The sequence below is a fragment of the Arachis duranensis genome, chromosome 6 (assembly GCF_000817695.3).
Source record: "Arachis duranensis cultivar V14167 chromosome 6, aradu.V14167.gnm2.J7QH, whole genome shotgun sequence".
Classification (NCBI taxonomy): domain Eukaryota; kingdom Viridiplantae; phylum Streptophyta; class Magnoliopsida; order Fabales; family Fabaceae; genus Arachis; species Arachis duranensis.
The window spans coordinates 17,330,355-17,341,009 of NC_029777.3; the positions used below are offsets into that span (position 1 = coordinate 17,330,355).

General features: G+C 29.6%; 2 protein-coding genes across 2 annotated transcripts; one reads left to right on the forward strand and one right to left on the reverse strand.

Moving 5' to 3' along the window:
- The first annotated feature begins 3,007 nt into the window (after positions 1-3,007).
- On the forward strand, positions 3,008-6,699 carry LOC107493260 (cytokinin riboside 5'-monophosphate phosphoribohydrolase LOG1). Its single transcript, XM_016114361.3, has 6 exons — positions 3,008-3,399; positions 3,694-3,791; positions 4,142-4,172; positions 4,249-4,348; positions 5,881-5,951; positions 6,339-6,699. Exons 1-6 carry the CDS (start codon positions 3,271-3,273, stop codon positions 6,555-6,557), a joined length of 648 nt encoding a protein of 215 aa, XP_015969847.1. The 5' UTR covers positions 3,008-3,270; the 3' UTR covers positions 6,558-6,699.
- Positions 6,700-9,152: 2,453 nt separating this feature from the next.
- LOC107493261 (protein disulfide-isomerase LQY1, chloroplastic) lies at positions 9,153-10,334 on the reverse strand. The gene is made up of 5 exons (XM_016114363.3): positions 10,086-10,334; positions 9,917-10,000; positions 9,787-9,838; positions 9,454-9,610; positions 9,153-9,320 (listed from the first exon to the last, which is right to left on the reverse strand). The coding sequence occupies exons 1-5, from the start codon at positions 10,242-10,244 to the stop codon at positions 9,299-9,301; spliced, it is 474 nt and encodes a 157-aa protein (XP_015969849.1). The 5' UTR covers positions 10,245-10,334; the 3' UTR covers positions 9,153-9,298.
- Between the last annotated feature and the right edge of the window lie 321 nt (positions 10,335-10,655).

Below are 10,655 nucleotides of genomic sequence, written 5' to 3' on the forward strand. Positions count from 1 at the left end.
TCATAAATAAGAAAGAAAAATAAAATAAATAAAAGATGACATAGAAGCTCAAGTAAGAGCCCATAACGAAGCACAAGTTAAGAACCACCCAAATTAGATAAGATTATGTGGAAAGTTCTGGATTGGATAAGTTTGAGTTGATGCGTGGAAGATTCAATATTATTTTATAATAATAATATGAATAAGCACTCAAGAATATTATCTTAAACACTAATTAGTCATTTGATTGAAAAGTAAACTAAACAAGGAATAATCAAAGTGATCGTGCCATGGATGGATGGAGCACTAAGAGTTTGAAACTAAGATTCAAACCCGGCATTTTGAGGATTAGGAAGCATTAAGGAACAAATTATATTAATTAGAGAACCTAGAAAAAGAAGATCTACTCTTATTAGCCTCTTGATGAAGAAATTGGGATGCCATGTATGTATTATTATAAATATCTTAGAACAAAGTTTGGTTCAACCCGTGCCATTATTTTCCATGTGGCATTATGAGCTTAGAAAGTGGGATTTATCACGGGTGAGAGTGCTTTGTAATATTCAATAATAAGGTTGGTTATTAGGACCATACCATATAGTATAATGTTGGGGTCCATATTTTGCTTTCTATCATAACATTATTAATCATCTCTTATATTTCAGGCCTGGAATATGTGGAAAGAATAAATATTTGATTTGAGTTTGTGGTTTTTGATATGCAACATTTAAATATTTTAATTATTAATTGATCCCTAGTTAGAGTTGTGTTGTGGAATTTCTTGAGATGAATAATTAAGTTGTAGGACATAAATAACTTTGAAACCCTCTTATTATTGTGTGACATTTATGTTACCCTACTAGCTACTCTACCTATTGTTAATGAAAGAAAAAGACCTATATGGCACTCATCAGCCACCCACGTATTTTTTAAATTGCCATGCTACATGATTAGGTAAGCTATTTATTTATTTATTTATTTTATAAAAAAACGGTAGAAAAAGGAATGAGAGACGCACATTCATTATTCTGATATCTCACTAACTAATTCAAACTATTATTTTTTGTAAAATTTACTAACAACAAAAGTGCCCTTGTTGTTATAAATAAATAAATAAAGGCAGGTACATGATATAAGGAATATTATTTTTAAAAAAGGCTTAGCTTGACAAATATATAGAAGGCTATGCATGGAACTTAGGTAAATGTCTTAATTTGTTCTTTCTTATCGATCTCTTTGACTCTTTTTACACTTTGACTTTAATTTTAGAAGCAAATTCTAGTTTCCTACGCAGCTGGAATAAATCATATACGAGAAAAAGTGAATGGATGACAGCAATCTTAAATCAACTACTTAGTGAAGAAAATCAGAGAAATCAAAGTCATTAGCAATTGAGAAATTATGGAATTTTATTCTTGCATGAAATAATGAAATATATTATTTGATGATACTGGTACATGTCATTATTTATAATTAAAAATTTCGAAAGATACATGTTTGGTTTAATTATTGTTGAAATTTCGAATTCCCTCACTTTGCCTTTCCCTTATTGGTAAAACTAAGCGCAATAATGGAGAAGAAAATTAAATATTGCAAGTTTTTTCTTTAAAAAAAAAACACACACACACACACACACAATTTTAGTATGCTTTGTGTGTTGTGTCCTCAGAATTCTTCCGCAAAAGAAGATATGAGATTCCATAAATTTCTCCAAATTAAAGTAGTTTATACTTTGTCGCATGTTCATTGCAACCAATTAAATGTATTTGTACTTGTTGTTATAATAAAATCAAAGATCCTATGTCCCCTTTATTTTTGTTTACAAGTTGTCTCCCCAACAGTAACATTGTATTTTCAAGCTAAAACTAAATTTTAGAAACATTAATTTAATCCTTTCTATATACAAATTTTATGAAACGACTCATCAATATATACACCAATCTCTTAAAATATAAAATAACCTCATATCTCATCAAGGCAAAATTATTTGAAATTTTCAATAATGTATATATTATTTATGAGTAGTGTTTAGTCACTCATGTACTTATTTGACCAAATCAAGTATTGTATTACTTTTTTTAAGATGAGCGGTGAATGATTTTAAAATCATTATCCATATGGCGATTCATCATCACACACTGTTGTGACTTGTGACTTTAACAACAATAATATAAATAAATTTCTCTTTTGGAAAAATTTGGGAATGGGGACAAATTTAATACTTTAAAAGTGAAATAATCTCCTTACATACTCTACTTTCATGTATTTTGATTTGACTTGATTTTATATGGAGAATCACTTTAAAAGGTTTTATAAAGAACAACATACAAAATAATATTTCAAAATTAAAAATTGAAGTACCTAATAAGAGCACAACCACCTTAATTTACATGCAATCGACAAAATTGCTTACTAGCCCCTAATAACACTCCAAAAGTTAACATTAAAAAAAGGGTCAAATTATTTCTATACATTAAACAAGGGACAAATAAAGAATATACTAAAAGAAATAAAGTAAGAACTAAAATGGAATCCAATAATATTAACAAACTTTAATTTACCAATATTTTATAACATAATAAGTGATGTATTTATTTTCATAATAAGATATAAATGATAGAGTAAATTAGTATAATACATAATGGAATAATGTAAGAAGAATAACAAAATTTATTATTTTTTGTTAATAATTAATTAATAATATTTAAAAATATAAACTAAAAATATATTATTAAATTATTAAACTAAAAGAATTATACTAATAACTAAAAGTACTAAAAAAATAATATATTCTCTTGTACTTAAGTTTTTCTTAAATAATGGAAATGTGAACAAGATTCTTGGGGGGAAATAAAATGTCATGAGAGGAGAGACGATAAATTGAGATATGATGTAATGTGTGATGCATACATTGGAGACATTGATATGAGATATTATATATATGTGTGTGTTTTTTGAGGATGGAACTGATTCTCATGTTATATATATTTAAGGGAACCAACCAACATTTCCCTTAACTCACTTTTTTTTTTGGGGCATTTCAATTGATTTGCTTTCAAAAAAGATTGTTAATTGCATCCTCCTTATTCTTTAATTTAACTATATTTGCTTACTTATGAGTTAGCACTTAGCACAACATACACGTTTTGTTAATATTCTATTGAATCTATTCTCTCTTCTGCCCCTCTCTCAACCCTTCTTTCATTTATACCAATTCAATTCACTCTTCACCCGGCTATATAGGGAATATACATACATACATAAAAATTATTCATTAATTTTTGCATTATTATGGAGATTATAGAAGAAGCACCAATGAAATCATCAACAAGGTTCAAGCGTATCTGTGTGTTCTGTGGCACAAGCCCTGGCAAGAACCCAAGCTACCAAATTGCTGCTATCCAACTTGGAAAACAATTGGTAATTTTTTTTTAATTCTTTTTGTAAAGTGATTAATCTCAATTTCAACGATATGTTATATACTTATATAAAGTGATTCAACTCTACCTCTTTCTCAATCTTGTGTCTCACAATTATGAGAAATTATAAAGGGAGTTCATGAAGAACTTTACATAATATTTCAATCCATGCATATATATGGTAGTTTTAATTTGTTCTTGAATTGTTATATTCTTAGAGCTTGACTTATTTACTAATTAATAATATATTAAGCCAAACAAAGGCTAAAACAAAGCAAAGTATAATTGAATGCAGGTGGAGAGGAATATAGACTTGGTATATGGAGGAGGAAGCATAGGGTTAATGGGTCTCATCTCACAAGTTGTCTTTGATGGTGGACGCCACGTGTTAGGGTAACTACGTCGCATTCATTAATTTCTTCTTTTTCTACTAATCTTTTGTTAGGGAAAACTAGTTATATATAAGAATTTAGTGTTTTAGTTTATTATAAATTATATACTGAATATCTTATAATTCAATCTTTAAAGAGATTAGCAATATATATTTTTATAAATAATTTTTTTTATAATATTACCTAGTAACATGAAAGTTGAGAATAATTTATTATTATTAAAGATCGTTGTGTTACTTTTTTCTCCATGGTGAATCACACAACCTTACTTACATATTTATGTCAATGAAATATTAATATATACTAAATAATAATATTACCTAATCAAGGATTATTCCTTATTGTTTGTAGGGTTATCCCTAAGACTCTAATGCCGAGAGAGGTATTTAGGTTTATTTCTTATTGTTTTAAAATATTTATTATTGAAAAGGACTATGGTAGTGAATCATGTGTTTCAGATCACAGGAGAGACTGTGGGAGAAGTGAGGGCAGTTTCGGGAATGCACCAACGTAAGGCTGAAATGGCTCGACAAGCTGATGCATTTATTGCTTTGCCAGGTTTCATTTTTCTTACTTTTGAAAAGAAAAAACAAATTAAAATTTAATATATAATTCTCTATTGTTCCATCTGTTATATGAGTTACGGACAATAAATAAGATTAGTAAAAAATATTTTTTTAGTTTTTTATTTTTATTCATTTAAAAATTTTAATAAAGAGCGAAAATGTATTTAGAGAAAAATTGCAAAAGAGAGTGACTTTATGTAGAAGATGGTATAATGTCAGGAATGATCCCATACGAATTGGAAGGAGATACAAGGGGTTAAAAGGTCAGGGTTCGGAGACCGAGAGGGAGAGACGGTGAGAAAAAGAGTGTATTTCGTAATATTATTTTTTTTATAAATTCTGTTAATAAGTTAATGGAGTATTTGTACAATATGTATAATGAGTTATTTATTAAAAAAATGAACATTTAAAATAAAATACTATTAATTTCTCAAATACAATACATTCATATTATTTAGAATAACTATCCTACTAAATCGAATATTCCTAAATCGCATACTCTATTGGTGTCTTATACTTTCTTTTTTTTAATTAGTTTAATATTGATGATAATTAATTATAATAAGAGTACGTAAGTTAACCAAAAAATAATTTTTTCAATTGTCGATTTTCATTCATTTGAAAATTTCGACAGAGAGCAAGAGTGTATCCAGAGAAACACGAACTGAAACGTTAAAAACGGGGTTGACGGATTAGATTTTGAAAAGAAGAGGACACCTAGAGAAAGAGAAAGAATCACGCAGAAAATAGTATAATGTCAGAAATAATTTTCAAATAAACTGAAAAGAGACACAAGCTAAAGATTAAGGTTCAGTCAGTGAGATGGAGATTACGAAAGAGAGAAAAATTTTTCACACTAAATTTTTTATACCATCAAATTTTAAATATAGTTTCATAATTAGTTTAAAAATAAAATCTTATTTACTTGTATCTTCTGGTTTTTATTGTATGTTAGTATATATTGATAAAATCGTAGTCTAGATATGATTTTAATAAAAAAATAAAATTAAAATAGAAGAAGAAGACTTAAAAAAAATAAATTTATCATGTGAACAAATATAAAATCTAAAATTAAAAACTAACAAGTGAGTATTGCAGAGTACATATTATTATCCATTTATTTTCTATATATGTATAATTTTTTTATCATTTTAACTAAAATTATAAAAATAAAATACTATCAAAAAATTATTCAACTAAAATTAGTTACAACTTATTTTTATAACTCATTGAATATCAGCTTAATATTATCTCAACATGTATTCATTTATTTCCTATATAGGTACCATATTTGTGAGACGTCAACTTCTTTCCATCAATGTTTTACTTAGGGAGTCAGGGATAATAAAACTTTATATGTGTAGCTATAATTTCAATAAAGAGTATATTTCTGTGAGGTACCGTAAAAGGAAAGATTCTTGTAGTGGTTGTAAAATTCTATTAAAAAGTCTATTCATATATATTATTAGGAAGCAATAGTAATCCACTAATTAATTTGTTGATGATTTATATTTATATATATAGGTGGTTATGGAACCTTGGAAGAACTGTTGGAGGTCATCACCTGGGCTCAATTAGGAATTCATGATAAACCTGTAAGATATATATATATATGGAACCTTTTTTCTTGTTGTTAAGATATTATTAAATTTTTTTTAGCAAATTGAATATTCCAAAATGAAAATAGACAAAAAGTGACCGAATTAATTAATATATAGTGTGTTTACTCTAAGACCCACAGATAATGCTAGGAATACTAACATGTCACTCTATCTTTTTTCGGATTTATTTGAATTGGCATACTCATTGTATTTATATGAACAATTTTTTATGAGGATAAATTTTCTTTTAAAAAAAGAAAAAGACTAGAATGTAGCATATATATTACGTGGTATTAGAAAAGTTGAATGAAAAAGACCTAATGAGGGTCCTAATCAATGAAAAGTGAAAAGAAACATAAATAAAAATGGTTGTAATTGCAGGTAGGGTTGTTGAACGTGGATGGATACTATAACTCATTGTTGTCATTCATGGACAAAGCTGTTGATGAAGGTTTCATAACACCAGCTGCCCGTCACATTATTGTGGCTGCCCAAACTGCCCAAGAACTTATGTGTAAGCTTGAAGAATACGTTCCAAAGCACTGTGGCGTGGCCCCAAAGCAAAGCTGGGAGATGGACCAACAGTTACTAAATACTTAACATTCCAAATTGAATCTTCAATGCTTTAATTTCTCTTTCTCAATCGATATACAAATGAAGCCTTTTTCGCTCACAATGTGTATCTTGTTAATCATAAACTACATTTGTGTCTTGTAGGTCTATTATATTGTGTGTCATCAAATATGCGCCATTACTATTTCTTTCTCAATAATTCTTACCAAAAACAATTCACGTAAATCAATTCAATTCACTCAAAAAATAAACGAAATAAGTAGTAAAAACATGACTTATTTAAAAGTAGGTCAATTTAGTCACCAGGCCAAAAAAAAAGTAGGTCAATTTAACTTGTTTGGATCATTTGTGAGTTAAGCAAGTTTGAGATGAGCGTAGAGTATTTTTTTTTAAGAGCAATGCTAGGGGCAGCAATTTTTGTGATTGTTAGCCATCAACTAGCCATCAATGATGATTTGATGGTGTGAGATTGGTGTGAGATTTCATCCAATGACTCAATGATGATTTGATGGTGTGAGATTGGTGTGAGATTTCATCCAATGACTCGTTACATGTTGGTCAAAATTCAATAAAATTGCTTGCCATAAACTTTTCCTTTTTTTAATATATAACGAGTTAATTAATTATATGACACACACTACATACATTATTCACATTAATAGACACACTTAAAATAGAAAATAAAGATACTAATTTATTTAACAACCCGAGGCTTTAATTCTATCAGATATAGCTTGTAACTGTATTAATTAATATGTGATTTGTAATCTGTTAGCAAGCTAGTTAGTAATTAGTAAGTCAATTATAGCAGTTAGTTAACATAGCACTCAAGTAGTTAGTTTCGGTAGTAGTTATAGTCATCACTTGTCTATAAAGCATGTTTGAGCAGATCAATATCATAACTCTCTCATATAACATCACTTTATTTGAGCTCACACCTCTTTTTATTCTTTCTCTTACTATCCTTCAAGCTTTCATCACTTCTTTCTCTATTCTTTTCTTCTTTTTTTTTTGGTGATAATTTGGTTGCTTCGCTATTTACGTTATTGGTAGAACCAACAATTTCGATCAACAAATCTTAAAAAAAAAAAAATTAAATCTTTAAATTCTTTGAGATTCATGGATTAACCGGTCGTTTTTTAATCTTGTTTGCTTTGACGGCTCTATTACATAATATTGCGGCGGTATCAAAAAATTGTTTATGAAAAATTATAAATAAATGATTCACAATTTGAAGTTGAGGGTGAAAAATGCTTTAATTTGATCATGGATTCTTTATATTCTGGCGGTTTCTAATAGATAAAAGATAGAAAAACCACCAAAAGCATGAATAATTATGTGTAAGATTTTGAGGTGATTATTTCGCACGGTCGCTCAAAATTAATTTAACCCTAGTAGTTAGAAAAAAGAAGAAACATGAAACTATTTAAGCAGGAAAAGGAAAACCCTTGTCTGGTGGCTTTTGATTCAACTTCAAATTATTCAAGTATTTTTTTTTTCTACCTATGGACAAGTATCACCATCACCATGCATCCATTAATCTTATTATTATTGTTATTTTTTTCTGTGAATGAGCCTTTTCTGATCCTGGTCAAAAGATTAAAAAGATGGGCCAAACTAAAGATATTAAGAACTGATAATGCTTTTTAAGATTTGATTAACAAGGCCTTAATGACGTACGTAATTGGGAATCATGATGTCCCACTTAAATGTTTGTTTGCAATTGAATCATTTAGAAGCTTTTTAATTCATGCATTATTATCTTCCCAATTGCTAAAGAACTTTGCTTCCATCTTATTAGTTTCATATACATCAATTTCCTTTTATAAAAGTTTCAAATCAATTTCTCATGTTAATTTTGTAGTTGTTAGTGTATTGTGTAATTGGAAGAACACTCTTGGCACAGCATACCAAAATTCCATATATCTAACTATAAAGTATTAACTAACTAAATTAAGTAGTATTTACAAATTGATATTATTATAGGATAAGTTCCACCAAACGGCTACGAATTGAAGGCATTATTATAGGATCACACGAGTCAAGCGATCTTTTCAGATGATTCAATATTATTATTTAAATAAGCTCCAATATATTATATAATAATAGTCGAAGATGCACGAACTTGATTGCGCATTTTGTATATTTATTTAATTTCCACAGGCCCACTAACAATATTTATTCTTCTTAATCATAGGATCGCATCATCATGCAGAGCATAGCTGATAATCATTGCAAATGATAATGGAACCAATCTTGTGATTAGTTTAATTATGTGGCCAAATATATAATGGGGTAATGAAGTACTGAATGATTTGATTTGATATATATTGTAGTGGTTGAGAGTTTTGGAAGTCACTGGAGTTTATTTAAAAATTTATATTATAAAGAATTAAAGTTGAAGAAAGCAAGGAATGGGTGACATGTTTGCTTTCTCAATTTCATAGGATGACTTTGGAATTTGGATTCAATCATCCATTAACATTATATTCCTACTTGCACCCTTTCTTTCACTCCATGTTAATCCCTACTACTCAGCGACATTAATCAAAAGGAAGAACAGAGTCTAATTTTTAAACCTATCTAGGACAATGAATAATTGAATTAAACAATGTCCAAAAGTGCAAGAGGTAGGGGAGTTGTATTATTGAAAGGCAAATGAAGTGAATTGTTTAACATGATTTTGATAGTTGTATTCGTTGTGTATACAGATGAAACAAATTAAATGCGAAGATTAACCTCACGAGTAAAATCCAAATTAATATGGTTCAGTCATCATCTTTGAATTCCCTGTTTGAAATGAAACATGAAAATGGCAATCAACCATACAAGAGCAAAGTCCTAATTATCTTAATTAGCCTTTTATAGTTTTATATATATAGTTTGCATATGAGTAAACTAAGCAGAGAGGCGAAGAGCATACCTGCGGTCAAGGTAACGAGGTTGGATTCCGGATCCTTGACAAGTGGTGCATGTGAGTGAACCAGCACCGTCACAATTTATGCACCGCGAGACCTCCTTCTGATCGCCACCAAGTTCAACTGTCACATTTCCTGTCCCCAAACAAAATCTACATTTCTCTGCCACAGGAGTAACAATTTCAAATGTCACAACAATGGATTGCAACACCCTATATTACACACCTACATTGCTGCATTAGTTATCTCTTGAAAATAGCCTAATTCAACTCCAAATACTGCATGAGATTTAACGATACAACAGTTGGTTGGGTAAAAGAGAATGTAGATATACTTACGAGCACCAGAGCCATTGCATGGGAAGCAGGGTTGCGTGTTTTCTCTCTTAGCCTGCAACAAATGATAATGATAAGAATAATAATAACTTGGAATTTGATAAAGTAAATGAGAGAGGAGAAAGGTGTTGACAGCATTATCGATTTGAGACTCATAGAAGACCGGAATGCCAATCCCCACTGCAACACTCACAACACCAACCGTTATAGCCACTACCTGAATTTCCATTAATTATATTCATTATCAACTAATAACAATAGTAATAATAAAGGAAGGTAAATGACAAGTATGAATTATGAACCGTGTTTTGATCAAGTTCAGCTCTAATGGGTTTTGCTTGAATTCTTGTTGAAGCTGGTGAGGGAGAGAAGGAGTTGAGAGGGTAAGAGAGGAAAGAAGAATGCAGAGGCAAGCGGCAGCCAGGGACACAAACAGAAGAAGGAGAAGGAGCTATTGCCATTTCTTCTTCTTCTTCTTCTTCAATCAAATTCTTCAAGCCATCATCATCATCCAAACAACTTCAACTCACAACCACATATGCTATACACGTGCCTCCATTGCCACTCAACACTTGCAACTTCCAGGCTTATCAGGCCCATACCAAGTTTCTTCTACAGGTCCAATGGCCCATGTTGAGTTGGGCTCCTGCTTCTTTATTACGTTTCAAGAAACTCAATAGTTTGACAAGAAGATCCAAAGTATTAAGAATCTCAATGACCCAAGAACAGTATCAGTTCCAATTTTTCAATATGTAAGGAATATCTAGGAAGAGTTTAATTAATATGTATTAGCATATAAATATATTACATATTTTTATTATTATTTTCGTGAATATCAAGATGTACTTACGTAGCATACTACATATTACATA